Here is a 17831-nt window from a genome sequence, read left to right on the forward strand (position 1 = left end):
ACAAAATCCAAATTGTTCCCATGATTTCATTCTTTGACATTATGTTCATTTGGTTATCTTAGTCTTTTCTCAGACTTCCTCTTTAACAGAGAATTATCTGAAAGCCCCTGGCTAAGTTAATGCTTATGACTGTGGTCACAAATGGATGGCTTGGATTTTATTTGTTTTGCAGTGTTTGTAAATTTTTTTATGTATACTGTTGTTGTCAACTAACAATTCGTGTGTATATGGATTACGTTAGTTGACACACACACACACACACATATATATATATATATATATATAATATTCCCCAAATTTAAAAAGCAGTTTGGAGATTTTTCCCACGCACAGAAAATCAGAAAATTGGCAACACTCTGCCCCATTTCCTTATGGCAACAATTTAAACAGGCCATGAGCCGTCCACATGGAGACTGGACCTTGAAACAGCAGCTAGTGTTTTGAGCTCTAAGCTAACACTTTGGACTTTCAGTCATGTTTTCTTTCCCCAAACAAATAGAAAAGTTTTATTTCAAAGAGGAAAAGGGTGCAACAGCTGCAACATACATAAAACCTATTTAGTTTTACTTGGGAGTGAGAATCAGGAAACCTGGGCTGTTCTTAACTTAGTTTGGATAAAGAAGGGTAGTTAAGCTGTCCTTATGTCTCTTACCAAGTGGAGAAAATACTGCTGTAGTTCACAGAAATTTTGGGGAGTTTTAGATTCTATGGAAAACGGAAATGCTATTTGTAACTTAGATTTTTTTTTTTTTTTTTTTTTTTTGGAGGAGTCTCGCTCTGTTGCCCAGGCTGGAGTGCAGTGGCATGATCTAACCTACACCTTCCTGGTTCAGTCAATTCACCTGCCTCAGCCTCCTGAGTAGCTGGGATTACAGGTGCGCGCCACCACGCCCAGCTAATGTTTGTATTTTTAGTAGAGACGAGGTTTCACCATTTTGGCCAAGCTGGTCTCAAACTCCTGACCTCAAGTGATCTGCCCACCTCGGCCTCCCAAAGTGCTGGGATTACAGGCATGAGCCACCGCACTCAGCCTAATTTTAAAATTTTTTTTTTGTAGAGATGGGGGTCTCCCTTTGTTGCTCAAGCTGGTCTCTGTCTCTTGGGATCAAGGGATCCTCCTGCCTCAGCCTCCCAAAGTGCTGGGATTACAGGCCTGGGCCACTGAAACTGGCCTTCATTACAAATTCATTGAACACACTTTATTTTATCCTTTTAAAAAAAATTCATTTCAGTAGTTTTGGGGTAACAGGTTGCATGGAAAAGTTTTTTAGTGGTCATTTCTGAGATTTTGGTGCACCCATCACCCGAGCAGTGTACACTGTACAATGTGGCACACACTTTCACTTAAAAGCGTCTACTAGATCTTTTTTTTTTTTTTTTTTTTTTTGAGGCGGAGTCTCGCTCTGTCGCCCAGGCTGGAGTGCAGTGGCGCGATCTCGGCTCACTGCAAGCTCCGCCTCCCGGGTTCCCGCCATTCTCCTGCCTCAGCCTCCCGAGTAGCTGGGACTACAGGCGCCGCCACCACGCCCGGCTAATTTTTTTGTATTTTTAGTGGAGACGGGGTTTCATTGTGTTAGCCAGGATGGTCTCGATCTCCTGACCTCGTGATCCGCCCGTCTCGGCCTCCCAAAGTGCTGGGATTACAGGCTTGAGCCACTGCGCCCGGCCTACGTCTACTAGATCTTGCTGCCAGATTTCCCATCCCTAAGACACCCGGAGTGTTCCTGAGGCCTTAGTGACTACTGCCTAAAGCTCCACCCAAATCAATTTTATGTTTACAGATAACCGGAGCATCCAATCACCTTTCTCTAAGAGAGTACAAAGATCAGCTCGCGAGAAAGTTCAGACCTCTCATTTCGTTTCTGTTAGACCGGCCTTCCCCCAACCAGACGGAGTCTTGCTCTGCTGCCCAGGCTGGAGTGCAGCAGCGCGATCTCGGCTCACTGCAACCTCCCCTCCCCGGGTTTAAGCAGTTCTCCTGCCTCAGCCACTGGAGTAGCTGGAATTACAGGCGCGCGCCACCACGCCAAGCTAATTTTTTTGTATTCTTAATAGAGATGGGGGGTGGGGGGGGGTTCACCATATTGGCCAGGCTGGTCTCGAACTCCTAACCTCATGATTTGCCCGCCTCGGCCTCCCGAAGTGCTGGGATTACAGGCGTGAGCCACCGTGCCCGGCCTCGACAGGGCCTTTTAAATGACGTTAAAAATTGTACATAAAATATGTTTTAGGATAATACCTGTTTTTCTTTGACCAAAGAAAGGCTTGGCTTCAGAGAATGTTAAGACAGAAATAGAGGGGCGTTAAATCCCCTTTTAAGTTTTTTCTAATTTCCAATCTGAGGAGGAAAATAACGTAGTAAAGGGATGCAAGAGCAACCTCGCTTCTTCCACAAGGCCCAGAATGCGAAGCGAACCTGGGCCGCTTGGCTACCGCCCGGTTGCAACCCGGAAATGCAGGGTGCAGTGCGGGGGGTACGGAACCGGCCGACTGTGTTGATCCGGCTCAGAGAAATCCCGCCCTTGCCGCCGCCGCCCACCCATAACGTCCTCCTCGACCCTCCCTCAACCCTCCCTCGCCCCGCCGCTCGGCCCTCACCGAAAGGGGGAGGGCGGTGAAAGAGAGAAGTCAAGGAGCGCACGCGAAGCCCAGCCCCTACCGTGACGTCTGGAGACGCGACGCGTCGCCTCGCAATGCAAATCGGGAAAAGGGGATGAGCTGGGCTGGCTTCCGTCCTGATAGCCAAGGCTAATTCTCCCTCGAGTTCTTGGGAGATGGGCGTTTGGCGAGAAGGCTGGCGTTAGTGAAGCGCGCCGGGCGTCACGGTGAGTGCGGGTCTTGGGCCCTGGCACCTGTCCTCTGGGAAGTCGTCCGCTGTGAACCCCCTCTCCTTCCACCAGCTGCTGGTCACCCGGGAGACAAGCCCTGTCCGCGGAGAGGAGTGGGACAACTCCGAAAGGTAGAACCGGCTTGTGGAGAGGAAGGGCCCAACCTTGAGTCTTTTACGCCACCCATCTAGGATTGCCAAGCGAGTTTCGTGCGGTTTTTCGGTTTTAAAAGGTGGCTTTGACCATTCTTCCGTTCTCTTGGACACTTATACCCGACTTTGACCTCTTTCCTCTTGCTTCCGGTTTTTTGTTTTTGGTTTTTTTTATTTTTTTTATTTTACTCTCTGCAATCTGCCTACAATCCCAGGCCTTACTACAGCTCCTAAAACTGTTTCCCAGTTTCTCCTCTTCCCTAGTCACACTTCATTTTAGTGAAGTAGGAGTTTAAAGACCCTATAAGCTTATCAGAGTTAAAACTATGACTGCCTCAAATAGAAGCTTTTCCCCGCCCCCCTAAAAAGTGCCTTCCAACCTAGAGTTGTGGGACAAGTTAATTTCGCCGCCACTCCACCTTGGAAATTATCGGAATCCTTACTTGCAGCGATGTGCATTTATATAGAAAGCTGCAGACCACCCTCCTGGGTTTATTTCTTGCCTCCAGTTCATTCTGTGACCTTGAACAAGTCACTTAATCACTAACAAAATATTTACCTGACACGGAGGTGTTGCAGAGCCTAAGGAATTTAGAATTTAAGAGACCTGAGGGTTTCAGATGAAAGGGATTTGTATCTAAAGGATATTACCTTTTCTGAATCTGCGAAGCATCCTTAGTTTTGTAAATATCTTGCTGCAGCCATTAAAAATGCCAAGTGGTTATTTGTTAAGGAAGTGTTCCTGTTTTAGGCTTGCTCTGCTGCGGCTTTGCCATGTAAGCAGATTTTGCATTTCAGCCGATTCTGTTTAAGATTCGTTGGTGAATGTCATTCATGATGGATTTGGGTAGTTTCTCCTTACAACATATCCCTGGACCATTAAGCATATCTGGAAGGTGATATCGGTTGTGTTATGTCTTTATCATGTTGATATGGCTGCCTTGAAATAGGTATTCCTTTTCTTGTGACACATTGGATGCATCTTTAATATTAGATAGTGAAGACCCTGTAGTAGTAAAAATATATATATATATATACACACCTGTCATTAATGAAATTTTGCACATAGGCATGTATTTTTTTTAGAAAACAATGTATAAGAAAAACTAACAAAAATGTTTTAAAGGTGACTTTTTTAGCATTTCATTTTTTAATATATTTACTTGGACTTTATTAATCATTATGGGCATTTGTTTATTAATGTGGACGTGGCTGGGCGCAGTGGCTCACGTCTGTAATGCCAGCACTTTCCGAGGCCGAGGAGAGTGGATCACCTGAGGTCAGGAGTTCGAGACCAGCCTGGCCAACATGGCGAAACCTGGTCTCTACTAAAAAACAAAATTAGCTGGGCATGGTGGCACACGCCTGTAATCCCAGCTACTCCAGGGGCTGAGGCAGGAGAATCGCTTGAACCGGGGAGGCAGAGGTTGCAGTGAGCTGAGATTGCACCATTGCACTCCAGCCTGGGTGACAAGAGCAAAACTGCATCTCAAAAAATTAAAATAAAAAGCGTGGACATAATGGAAAATAATCAAAATGACTTTTGAGTAAGACAGTTGGAAAATAAAACCAGTACATTAAATTTTTTTCATAAGTCTAGCATTATACTTTATTATGAACTTTTCTACATGAAAATGCGCTCATATTTACGGAAGTGAAAGGAAAAAAAGTCTTCAAGGATGTGTTGCTAATAAAATTAGAAATAATTAAGGAAACATTTAAAAAATACCTTGTTGTTGTCCCAGTTACCTATTGCTGCGTAACAAATGACTCCAAAACACAGTGGCTTAAAACTATAATTTATATCTCTCCTGTTTCTCTGGCCTGCCTGTACTTAGCTAAGTGGTTCTCACCTAGACTTTAATGCGTTTGTATTCAGATAAGCAGCTGAGTTTGGAGTCATCCGAGAGCTCAGCTGGTCTGGACATCCAAAATGGCTAATTCATGTGAAGGCAGTTGATGTTGGCTAGGAGTTCAGCTGGAAATGTCAACTGGAATGCCCACACATAGCCTCTTCACGTGACTTGAACTTCTGACGTGAACAGTATGGTGGTTAGGTTCCAAGAATACATGTTTGAGGAGACAGGAAATAGAAGCTGCGTGTCTCCCAAAAAGCCTGAACCCAGAAATAGGCACAACATTATTTCCAACATACTCTGTTGGTTAGAGCAGTCAGACCAGTATCCAACCCTCACTTTTGAAGGGAAAAATGTCAAAGAATTTGTGGCCATGCTTTGTCTACTGTAATTTTGATGACAAAGTTGTATTGGACTCTTGTTTGCATTTATATAGCAGATGAATAATAAGGTATGCTTCCAATTTCCAATTTCTTTTCTTTTTTTTTTTTTTTTTTTTTTGAGATGGAGTCTTGCTCTGTCGCCAGGCTGGAGTGCAGCGGTACGATCTCGGCTTTTTGCAACCTCTGCCTCCTGGGTTTATGCCATTCTCTTGCCTCAGCCTCCCAAGTAGCATGTCGCCACGCCCAGCTAATTTTTGTATTTAGTAGAGATGGAGTTTCACCATGTTGGCCAGGATGGTCTCGATCTCTTGACCTTGTGATCCACCCGCCTCAGCCTCCCAAAGTGCTGGGACTACAGGCGTGAGCCACTGCGCCCAACCCATTTCCAATTTCTTTAACCATAATGCATTATGTTTTAATGGCATGTTACAGTTCTCTTTTTTTTTTTTTTTTTTTTTTTTTTTTTGAGACGGAGTCTCGCTCTGTCGCCCAGGCTGGAGTGCAGTGGCACGATATCGGCTCACTGCAAGCTCCACCTCCCGGGTTCATGCCATTCTCCCGCCTCAGCCTCCAAGTAGCTGGGACTACAGGTGCCCACCACCACGCCCGGCTAGTTTTTTGTATTTTTAGTAGAGACGGGGTTTCATCATGTTAGCCAGGATGGTCTCGATCTCCTGACCTCGTGATCCACCCGCCTCGGCCTCCCAAAGTGCTGGGATTACAGGCTTGAGCCACCGCGCCCGGCCGGCATGTTACAGTTTTCAAAACATGTTTTTGTATATTTTTTCACTTGATACCTATGGTCACCCTATAGAAGCAGACAAATCATTCCTGTTTCATTTTGCAGATGAAAGTAAACTGAAGAGCAGTGGTGGTCATGTTGGGAGTGATTTATGGAATTTGTTGAAAGTCATATGATTAATAAATGGAAAGTAAGGCCTGCAACAGTTCCATAATATAGAATTTACTAGTACTGAATGATGACATATTATATTAAAGTTATTTAGAATTCTACATTTATAGCCATACTAATTTTTTTTTTTTTTTTTTGTTGGAGACGGAGTCTTGCTCTGTCTCCCAAGCTGGAGTGCAGTGATGTGTTCTTGGCTCACTGCAGTGTCCGCCTCGTGGGTTCAAGCAATTCTGCTTCAGCATCCCAAGTAGCTGGGACCATAGGCACCCACCACCACGCCCGGCTAATTTTTGTATTTTAGTAGAGATAGGGTTTTGCCATGTTGGCCAGGCTGGTCTTGAATTCCTGACCTCAGGTGATCTGCCCACCTCAGGTGATCAGCCTCCCAAAGTTCTGGGATTATAGCCGTGAGCCATCGCATGTAGCCCTTTGTTTTTTTTTTTAAATTGAGACAAGGTCTTGCTCTGTCACCCAGGCTGAAGTGCAGTGGCATGATCTTGGCTCACTGTAACCTCTGCTTCCTGGGCTCAAGTGATCCTCCTGCCTCAGCCTCCCAAGTAGCTAGGACTGCAGGCACACGTCACCACACCTGACTAATACCATACTAATTCAAGTAAAACAGTTCTCATGTATAGTGAATATGGCTTAACTAAGCCTTGTCTCTTTTGACTAACACATTACAATTTCGTTTTTTGTTTGTTTGTTTGTTTTTGAGACGGAGTCTTGCTCTGTCGCCCAGGCTGGATGCAGTGGCTCAATCTTGTCTGACTGCACCCTCCGTCTCACGGGTTCAAGCAGTTCTCCTGCCTCAGCCTCCCAAGTAGCTGGGACCATAGGCACACGCCGCCATGTCTGGCTAATTTTTTTTGTTTTAATAGAGATAGGGTTTCACTGTGTTGCCCAGGCTGTTCGTGAACTCCTGAGCTCAGGCAATCCGCCTACCTCGGCCTCCCAAAGTGCTAGGATTACAGGTATTAGCCACTGCGCCCAGCCTACAATTTAGTTTTTAGTAATACAGCAGTCTTCCCCTTATCTGCAGGAGATATGTTTCAAGACCTCCAGTGAATGCCTGAAACCACAGATAGTACTGAATCCTATATATACTATGTTTTCCCTATAAATACATTTTTATGGTAAAGTTTAACTTAGAAGCAAGAGATTAACAACAATAACTAATAATGAAATAGAATAATTATAATATAGTGTAATAAAAGTTATGCCCTGTGGCCATAACTTGTGCAGCTTGAGGTGTGACAGCAAAACCAACACAAATTTTCTTTTTCCTTCTTCACAGTTTTGCAGAAAAAAAAGATCTTTCCGTAGATCTTAGCAACGTCAGCATGAGTTGTTTTTTTTTTTTTTCTCTTACTGAGTTGAGAACTTTCACCTTTTCGCTTGAAGAAAGCAGTTTACAGCTTCTCTTTGGCATATGTGAATCTGTGCTCTTACACTTTGGAGCCATTATTAAGTAAAATGAGGGTTACTTGAACACAAGCGCTATAATACTGCTATAGTCAGTCTGGTAACTGAGACAGCCACTTAGTGATTAACAGGCAGGTAGCATCTACAGTGTGGATACACGACAAAGGGATGATTCATGTCATAGGCTGGGCGAAGTGAGGTGGTGCACAATTTAAAACTTATGAATTGTTTATTTCTGGAATTTTTTATTTAATATTCTTGGACTGTGGTTGACTGCAAGTAGCGGAAACCATGGAAAGTGAAACCGTGGATAAAGGGGAACTACTGCACTGAATTCTGAAACACCAATAATCATGTGAACCCACATGTCTTTTTAATAGTGTGAAATGAAATAATTACACATTATAATACCAATTTCAAAACAAAAAAAGTTGTGGGCATAAGAATCCTGGAGGTGTTATTTTAATTTCTCAGTTACAGAATTTTAAAAATGAAAATGATTTTTTAAAATTTTGGTAGGTTGAATGATTTAAGATGCTGATTTCAGCTGGAAACAAATTGTTGCCTTCGTATTATTTTGTTGCTTCTAGCAACATGTTTATATTCATTCTTATATTGATGATTTCCAGTCTTGACTGCATATTAGAATTCATTTGGGAAGGTTTTTAAAAATACCTATATGGGCGAGGCAAGGTCAGCTCATGCCTGTAATCCCAGCACTTTGGGAGACCGAGGCAGGAGGATCCCTTGAGCCCAAGAACTTGAGACTAGCCTGGACAACATAGTGAGACTCTGTCTTTATTTTGTTTAATATATAAATAAGAAAATAAATAAATAAATACCTGTGTGTATATCTCAAATCCCTAAAGATTCTGATTTAATTATTTAGGAGTGGAATCTGAGCATCAATTTTTTTGTTAAATTCTCTAGGTAACTGATTCTAACATACAGCTGGGATTGAGAACTATGTTTTTGGTACATGTTGAGTGTGATCTGGCTCCCTACTTAACAATTTTGCATCAGTTAAAAAAATTAAGCAATGAGGGAGAAGACAAAATAAATGAATTAAAGTTATAAATGTAGATATCTATTCTGGAAAACAGTTACCCTTTTTTTAGTTTCTGGTAATGGTCCTTAATAAAATGAACAGACATTGGCCTGGTTTGCTAAGTGCCTATATCAGAGCACTAAACCATACTTTACTTTGTTACCATTATGTACTTGTCTTTCATTTTAAGAGGCAGAAACTTTATTAAGAGGTGTATTTTTTTTAGTATCCCCTGTATCACAACACTGCACCTTGTGTATAGTAGGTTTCTATTGTTTACCTAACTGAAGCCAGTTTAGACACTCTTTACAACTAGGGCTAGTTTAGCTCCTTGGGAGACTGAGAAAAGAGAATTGCTTGAACCTGGGAGGCAGAGGTTGTGCTGAGCTGAGATCATGCCACTGTACTCTGGCCTGGATGGCAGAGTGAGAGTTCATCTCAAAAAAAAAAAAAGAACTAGGGCTAGTTTATTCTTTTATTCTCATGGCATTCTAAGAACTTTGTAAAGGTTTCTTGAAATACTCTATTCTCTCTTTCTTTGGTTTTCATGTTATACTTTCCTGGTTTTCCATCATTCTAATGACTCCTGCTTCCTTTTCTGATCGATTCCTCCTTTAGACTCCCCCTATTCTGGGCCCTTTAAGTTAACTTTTCAGCTGTAAAGAAACAAGAGCTCATTTCCTTAGTGGTTCATCCTCCTGATTTTAGTTACTAGTGTAAGTAATGTCTGTGTTTTAAAAACTATTATAGAAGATTAAAAATGTACATAAAACTGAAGAAAATATGATTATTTTATTTTTGAGACAGGGTCTCCCTCTATTGCTCAGGCTGGAGCGCAGTGGTGTAATCATGATTCATTGCAAGCTCAACCTCCCAGGCTCAAGCAACCCTCCTGCCTCAGCCTTCCGAGAAGCTGGTACCACAGGCACATGCCACCGTGCCCCACTAATTTTTTTTTTTTTTGTAGTGATGAGGTCTCACTGTGTTGCCCAGCAGTTCACCAAATCCTAGATAACATATAATTTTGGTGTCAATACTTATCTTCCAAAACAATAGGGATTATCAAATCAACATTGATGCCTTATTAGTTGATAAAGATTTAATATCTGTCTGCTCTCACATATAACTGATTTATAGTTAATATTTACATTTTTAGATGTTCCTTTAGCATACACTCAACATTTTCCACATTGAATTACCTACTTTGCTGTAAACCACATGGTTCTTACTGGGGGTAATTTTGCCTTCCAGGACACATTTAGCAATGACTGTAGACAGTTTTGGTTGTTACAACTGGAAGGGAAGGATGATAGTAAACTGGCATCTAGTGGGTAGAGGCTAGGGATGCTGCTAAACGTCCTCCAGTGCACACGGCACAGAGCAGCCTCTTACAACAAATGTTTATCTGGTCCAAAATGTGAGTGATGGCAAGGTCAAGAAATGCTGCTGTAAACTGATCAGTTTTAAACTGCAGTATTCATTTTTTTGTTAATAGCACTACTGCTCTTAATATTTTGCAGGGTATTTGTGTGTGTGTGTGTGTGTGTGAGTGAGTGTGAGCAAGAGAAAATACTGTTTCAATCAACCAGTTACCAAAGCATGTTTCCACCATTTTGTGTTCTTTTCTGCAGTGACCTTCTAGTTACTCTTTTCCATAGTATCATTCCCTTGTTCTCATCGCCTTTCAATCTTACTTACATATCCCTAATTTGACCATCTTGAGATACTATTTCTCCCATCAAGAACTGGCTTTTATTGCCTGCTGAATCAAATATAAAGAATTCTAGATGGCTTCAAAATTTTCCAGAATGTGACTCCATAATTTAGTTATTCTTGTTAGTCAACATTTATTTTTGTTTCTTTTAGTTAAATTCAGCTGACAGGGAGAAGCATTTATTAAAGTGGTGACTATGTGAGGACTACAGAGATAGGTGCCAGGGATTCAAAGACATGTCAACATTTTCCCCCAACCAGTTGATTATTTTCCAATAACGTCTGTAATATTCCTTATTATTCTTATTTTTATTTATTTATTTATTTATTTTCGAGATGGAGTTTCGCTCTTGTTGCCCAGGCTGCAGTGCAGTGGCGCGATCTTGGCTCACTGCAACCTCCATCCCCACCCCGGGTTCAAGAGATTCTCCTGCCTCAGCCTACTGAGTAGGTGGAATTACAGGTGTGCACCACCACGCCCAGCTAATTTTGTATTTTTAGTAGAGACGGGGTGTCTCCATATTGGTCAGGCTGGTCTCGGACTGCTGACCTCAAGTGATCTGCCCGCCTCAGCCTCCCAAAGTGCTGGGATTACAGGCGTGAGCCACTGCGCCCAGCCAGATGTCCTCCTTTCTTACCCTGTTCTTAGCTAAATTCTATCCTCAAGGCCAGTTTCACTCTGCCTCATCACATCATCACGAGCACTGCATGTGTATGAGGATTTTAAAGCCTTATAGTAATTGTCTGTTGGTCCCATTACTATATATATATATATATATATATTTTTTTTTTTTTTTTGAGACGGTGTCTCACTCTGTCGCCCGGGCTAGAGTACAGTGGCCGGATCTCAGCTCACTGCAAGCTCCGCCTCCCGGGTTCACGCCATTCTCCTGCCTCAGCCTCCCGAGTAGCTGGGACTACAGGCGCCCGCCACCTCGCCCGGCTAGTTTTTTGTATTTTTTTAGTAGAGACGGGGTTTCACTGTGTTAGCCAGGATGGTCTCGATCTCCTGGCCTCGTGATCCGCCCGTCTCGGCCTCCCAAAGTGCTGGGATTACAGGCTTGAGCCACCGCGCCCGGCCGGTCCCATTACTATATTTAAGGAATGATGTAGATCCCAAACATTATAAGATTCACATGAAGAAACAAATTCCAAGAACTGGGACCATAAAGGATGGAAGAGATGGAACTTAAGTTTGTTTCTTTTGTAGCTGGGACTTCAGGTGTGCCCCACTATGCCCAGCTAATTTTTTAATTTTTTGTAAAATTTTTTGTCTCACTTTATTGGCCACCCACCATCTCTCCCTATCTCTGCCCTTTAGGCAGCAGCAATACTCAACATAAATATCTGTTCTTGAACTCCTGGGCTCAAGCAGTCCTCCCACCTCGGCCTCCCAGAGTGTTGGGATTATAGCTGTGAGGCACCACGCCCAGTCAGTGCACTGCTTTTTGCATGGAAAAAGTCTTGCTACTACTGTAAAAAGGTCAGTGTGCTTAACTGATCTACATTCTGTCACAAACTTCTTATTTTATCACAAACTGATAACAAACAGTTCCCTAATCAGCACTGGTCATTGGACCATACTTGGAGTTACATTGCAGTAGTGTGAGACTTCCATACTTATATTTTAAAATTGTCACCTATATTAAAAAATACATTTTACATTTTCATCCAGTGTTACATCATATACACATGTACATAACTGAAACAATTTTATGAAACAGTACCTAACCTTACTATGTGTGACATAGTCTGATGTTTACTATTTTTTTTAATGCTGATCATGACCTTCTAATGGATTTTAAAAACACTGCCCTCAAGCATTTAGCATAGTGCTAGAGACATAGTAGTTGCTCAGAAAATACCATACATTTTAGCAGTGATTAAATCTTGAGAGGGTTGAGCCTTCTTAATACTTGAGGATTACTTTAAAATGTTATTTCATCGGCCAGGCGCGATGGCTCACGCCTGTAATTCCAGCACTTTGGGAGGCCAAGGAGAGTGGATCACCGGAGGTCAGGAGTTCGAGACCAGCCCGGCCAACATGGAGAAACCCCGTCTCTACTAAAATACGAAAATCAGCCAGGCATGGTGGCAGGGTGCCTGTAATCCCAGTTACTTGGGAGGCTGAGGCAGGAGAATTGCTTGAATCTGGGAGGTGGAGGTTGCAGTGAGCCAAGTTCATGCCACTGCACTCCAGCTTGGGCGACAGAGTGAGACTCCGTCTCAAAAAAAAAAAAAGTTATTTAATCAATACTTAGTTGTTTGTGGCACATTACATAGAATAAGTGTAGAGTGGATTATGAGATTTAAGACAGCAAGAAGATACTTACGTTGAGTATTGTTGCTGCCTAAGGGCAGAAATAGGGAGAGATGGTGGGTGGCCAACAAAGACAACTTTTGCTTTCCTTTCGATGTTGCCAGAGACCTTGGGAGTTGCTGGTGTGAAGCCCTGCTTAAAATCAGGACCAGTTTGAATGACTGCAAACCTCAATTTTCACTTTTTACCTTTTAGTCTTCACTTTGTGGTTCCAGTCATCTAATCCCTACTCTTTCTCTTAGAAAGGAGCAGAAGGATGTCAGAGAAAGAACATTTTCTCTTTATTAACTCATTTTCAACACTTGGGTTTCACTTTTGGAGCACTGCTGTTTGACTAAGGCTGAAGTTCTTTATTTGTCAGGTTTACACGTCTTAAGAATTTTTATTTTTTGTTGTTTATTTTTTGCATGTTAATTTTTCTTACATATACATATATATATTTTTTTCACTTGCAATCCTTTTTGAAGCATACTTTTTTTTTTTTCTAAGACAGAGTCTTGCTCTGTCGCCCATGTTGGAATGTCGTGGTGCGATCTTGGCTCACTGCAACCTCCACTTCCCGGGTTCAAGCGATTCTCCTGCCTCAGCCTCCTGAATAGCTGGGATTACAGGTGTGCACCACCACACCTGGGTAATTTTTGTATTTTTAGTAGAGATGAGGTTTCACCATGTTGGCCAGGCTGGTCTTGAACTCCTGACCTCAAGCGATCCACCTGCCTCGGCCTCCCAAAGTGCTGGGATTACAGGCGTGAGCCACCGTACCCAGCTACGTAAGATAATTTTAATGCATTGTATGTTATGGTTTGTCCTAGATCTAAACAAATAAATTCTGCAAATTATTTGACTTCTGTAGTTAATGCACATTTCTGTATAAGTATCAATGGGTTTGCTGTTGCTGCTGCTCTTTTATTTTTTTTTTAAACGATTGCAGCCAAAATAAGGAAATTGAGTTCATTCAGTCATTCTAGTCTAATATATTTTATGTCTGTCTATAGATTTCTTTAATGGCAAAATGCAGCAGAATGACTTATCAAAAATGTAACATGTTAAATTCACATAGATTTAGGTTGGATACACAGCCTTCTGTATCCGTGAATTCTAACAGTGGCAGATTGGAAATATTTTTTAAAAATAATTGCATCTGTACTGAACCATGTACAGAGTTTTTTCTTGTCATTATTCCCTAACCAATACAATATAACTGTTTATATAACATTTACATTGTATTAGGTATTATAAGTAATCTTGAGATGATTTAAAGTAAGGTTATATGCAAATCTTATACCATTTTATATCAGGGATTTGAGCGTCTGCAGATTTTTGGTACTTGTGGGAAAAGTCCTGGAACCACTCGCCTACAGATACTGAGGAATTACTTACATGTTTCGCTTTCTCACTTGATTAGGGGAAAATACCCTTTACCTTCTGTTTGACTTCTGCAGAAATGTGTGTGACTGTAGAGGCTCAAATAGCATATTAAAACAATGCTGAAAATATTTTTAACACTAGGCATCATTAAGTGACTGTATAACTTACATGATTTTGTTAATAAAAATAGAAACAACTATGGGTTTTTAATGGACTTTAGACATTATCAGAGAAGATTGTTACTTATTTGAACTCTTTCCAAAAATCAAATGGAAGATTTGGGACAGAAAAGGAAGCTTTTAAAAAGTACAGTCTTTCTCCTAGAAACCCTTGCTAAAATCTTTGGTGACATCGTAATCTTATCCCTGTACTTTCCCTCCTTGTGTCTAATCATTTGCCAAGTCCTGTCATTCTACCTTTGCAGTGTCTCTTGTATCTGCTTCCTCTATTCCATCTCTACTGCCCTAGTTCTAACCTTCATCATCTTTCCCTAGGATCATTATAATAGATAACTAGTCTTTTCCCTATCTAGTTTGTCACCGCCTAACTTTATACTCTTCTTAGTTTCAATCACTTACCTCTCCCTACTTCAGAGCCCTGCTATCTTTAGAAAACAAAGTAAATGCTTTAGTAACATTCAAGCCTTCCGTTACCTATTCCAAGTCTATTTTTTTTCCCCACTGCCTTGTTGATCCTTGTTCATTCTGTGTAGTGGCTGATTCCTAAAGATGTTCTTTACTTTCTTTTCTTCATCCTGCTCTTCATCTCTTTGAAAAACCTTCCCCCACCAAGACTCACATCAAATATTGTCTCTTTGATGATGACTTCCAAGATCCTTCTAGTCATACTTAATCTTCTCTCTTGATTTTTCTTATACTGTAATATTTGTAACTCTATAGTTTGATATACTATGTTGTATTACTACAGCTTACAACTTTCTCTTCCACGTTAGTTTTTTAAACTTTGTTGGGTTTTTTGTTTTGTTTTTGAGACGGAGTCTCACTCTGTTGCTCAGGCTGGAGTGCAGTGGCGCAATCTTGGCTCACTGCAACCTCCACCTCCCAGGTTCAAGTTGAATCTTCTGCTTCAGCCTCTCAAATAGCTGGGATTATAGGTGCCTGACACCATGCCCAGCTAATTTTTTTTTGTTGTATTTTGTTTTTTGAGAGAGTCTTGTTCTGTCACCCAGGCTGCAGTGCAGGGGTATGATCTCAGCTCACTGCAACCTCCACCCACCAGGTTCAGGTGATTCTCCTGCCTTAGCCTCCTGAGTAGCTGGGATTACAGGCATGCACTACCATGCCTGGCTAATTTTTGTATTTTTAGTAGAGATAGGGTTTCACCATGTTGGCCAGGCTGGACTTGAACTCCTGACCTCAAGTGATCTGTCTGCCTTGGCCTCCCAAAGTGCTGGGATTACAGGCGTGAGCCACCATGCCTGGCCCCAATGTTCCAAGTCTTTTTTTTTTAATCAATATATTTTTTTAATGTATATTTTTTGTTAGTTGCTTGTTTAACCCATAACTTCCTAACTTTTACATCTCTTTGGGTACTCTCTTCATATTTATGTATGTTGCATTGCTTTACTCATGTTTGCATTGTTATGCTTATTTTATTTCTTTCTTTAAAACTTTAAGTACATTACATATATTCTTTTATATGTTATAAAGCATGATACTAAAATGATCACCTGTGCACATACTACCCAGTTTGAGAAATAGAACCTTGCTGTACCCCTGAAGCTCCTTATATGTGTCTCCCTGATTACAACTCTCCCTCTCCCAAGAAATATAACATTGTGTTTATCATTTTCTGTCTGTCTTTATAGTTTTACCTCATTTATATCATTAAGCAATATATTGTTCAATTCAGTTTGATTTTTAAACTTTATGTAGAGTATCATATTACACATATTCTTGGTTTTTCATTCAACATTGTGGGGAATGGGCAGGAGATAATGAGGTGGTAAGGCGGGGAAGGTATGTTTTCTGGTTAAACTATTTTTTCTTGGAGAATCAGAGACCATACCTTGTATACCCCTTTAATACCTCTCTTTAACACGAGGCCTACTGTTGCAAGTTAAGTCTCCTGATGATTTACACTGACATTGAAACAACGCTGTTGTCTCTATAAGTATGAGGAAACCCAGGGGAACCCTGTCATACTCCTTCCTTAATGGATGCTCTTTGCAGGTTTGATGATGAATTGTTGATGAATTAGATACCTCGCTAGAAGGACGTATTTGATATCAGTTGACCCATTTGGGTGTGACAGTGTGGTCCAGAGACCTTTTCTCCCCTATCACTACAGTTTTAGACACAGGACCCAGGGTGGATGGTATAGAAAATGTTTGTATATTAGATCATTGTTTCTAAATGCATAGATCTGAAAGTACAAATTAAAGTGTTTGGTTCAACATGTGTTTATAGATACCTGGAGCAAGTATAGATAGAAAAAAAGTGAAAATGATAAAAATGCCATATTCAGAGAACAAAATGGTTTGGTGACTAAGACAGTGGATTCATGTGCACAGGGTTAAAAGGGATGAGTACCAATGAATCACAAAGTATTAATATTTAATATAAAATGTTACTAGAATTAAAGCAAATTGGGATGCTTTTGGAATTTCCATAAGTGAGCAGAGGCCTCCCCATCCCCTGCTCCAAGTTGTACCTTACTTAGCTTTTTACAATTAGATGTTCATTGATATCCATTTGTTTAATAATAGTGAACGGATAGAATGAAGATTATTAAGAGAGTGGAAAGAAGTAGCCAGACATGGTGGCTCACACCTATAACCCCAGCACTTTGGGAGGCCAAGGCAGATCACTTAAGGCCAGGAGTTTGAGACCAGCCTGGCCAATATGATGAAACTGCATATCTACTGAAAACACAAAAACCAGCTGGGGCATGGTGGTGAACACCTGGAATTCCAGCTACTCAGGAGGCTTAGGTAGGAGGATTGCTTGAACTCGGGAGGTGGATGTTACAGTAAGCCGAGATCGTGCCATTGCACTCCAGCCAGGGTGACAGAGTGAGACCCTATCTCAAAAAAAAAACAGGAAGAAATCACTTAAAAAAATAAATAAACGGGTATCGTCAATGAGCAAAGAGAAATGTTTCTAGATAAAAATTCCATCTACTTATAATCTATACATTAATGCTATTTTAACAGAAGAAACATGTAAAAACTTTTATTATTCTTACCGCTAGTTCCTTTGACAGGTAAGATTCCCAACTCTTAAAGCAAAATGATACAAAAAGTAATTCATTTGGTTAATTAAAATTTGAAAAAAATTATTAAATTGTTCACTCATGTTCTGCGTATCTTAAACTCCTGAAATAGATATTGTAAATAATTTAAAATTAACCCTGTTAGCAAAGGATACGGTTTAGGAGTTTTATTTTTTTAAACTGCTCACTTGTTTTATTGTTAATGAGGAAAATTAGTATAATTATTTGTATTTCTTTCAGAAAAGAACTACTTTTAAGGAAATATAGCATCCATTGTGAAAGGGGAAAAGTAAAGATAATTCATCATGCCTGCTGTGGCTTCAGTTCCTAAAGAACTCTACCTCAGTTCTTCACTAAAAGACCTCAATAAGAAGACGGAAGTTAAACCAGAGAAAATAAGCACTAAGAGGTATGATGTATCCTTTGCTAGTTTGATTGAATCAAATATTATTAATTTTTAGTTCATTTCCATATTAAAGTTAGATGAATGTTAATTTAAAGTTTATTTGAAAATAACACCATCACACGAATAAAATAAGACCTCCTTAGAGAAGGTCTTAATGTAATTGTAGCACAATACATATATATTCTGCT

The 17831-nt window shown here is 40.8% G+C and overlaps 1 protein-coding gene across 12 annotated transcripts in view; it reads left to right on the top strand.

Moving 5' to 3' along the window:
• Positions 1-2697: 2697 nt before the first annotated feature.
• Positions 2698-17831, top strand: part of USP8 (ubiquitin specific peptidase 8) — a 79385-nt gene continuing 64251 nt past the window's right edge. For 7 of the 12 annotated variants that reach the window (XM_073995799.1, XM_005559541.4, XM_005559544.4 and 4 more), the window contains exons 1-2: positions 2698-2825; positions 17478-17646. Coding sequence is in view for 6 of the 12 variants with exons in the window: in XM_005559541.4 (XP_005559598.3) it covers positions 17543-17646 (104 nt within the window). In the remaining 6 variants the exon portion in view is untranslated. Of the gene's footprint in view, positions 3061-17477; positions 17647-17831 lie in introns of all 12 variants that reach the window. The other 5 variants (XM_005559542.5, XM_073995797.1, XM_073995794.1 and 2 more) reach the window with 2 other exon arrangements.

This window comes from Macaca fascicularis, chromosome 7, assembly GCF_037993035.2.
Source record: "Macaca fascicularis isolate 582-1 chromosome 7, T2T-MFA8v1.1".
Classification (NCBI taxonomy): domain Eukaryota; kingdom Metazoa; phylum Chordata; class Mammalia; order Primates; family Cercopithecidae; genus Macaca; species Macaca fascicularis.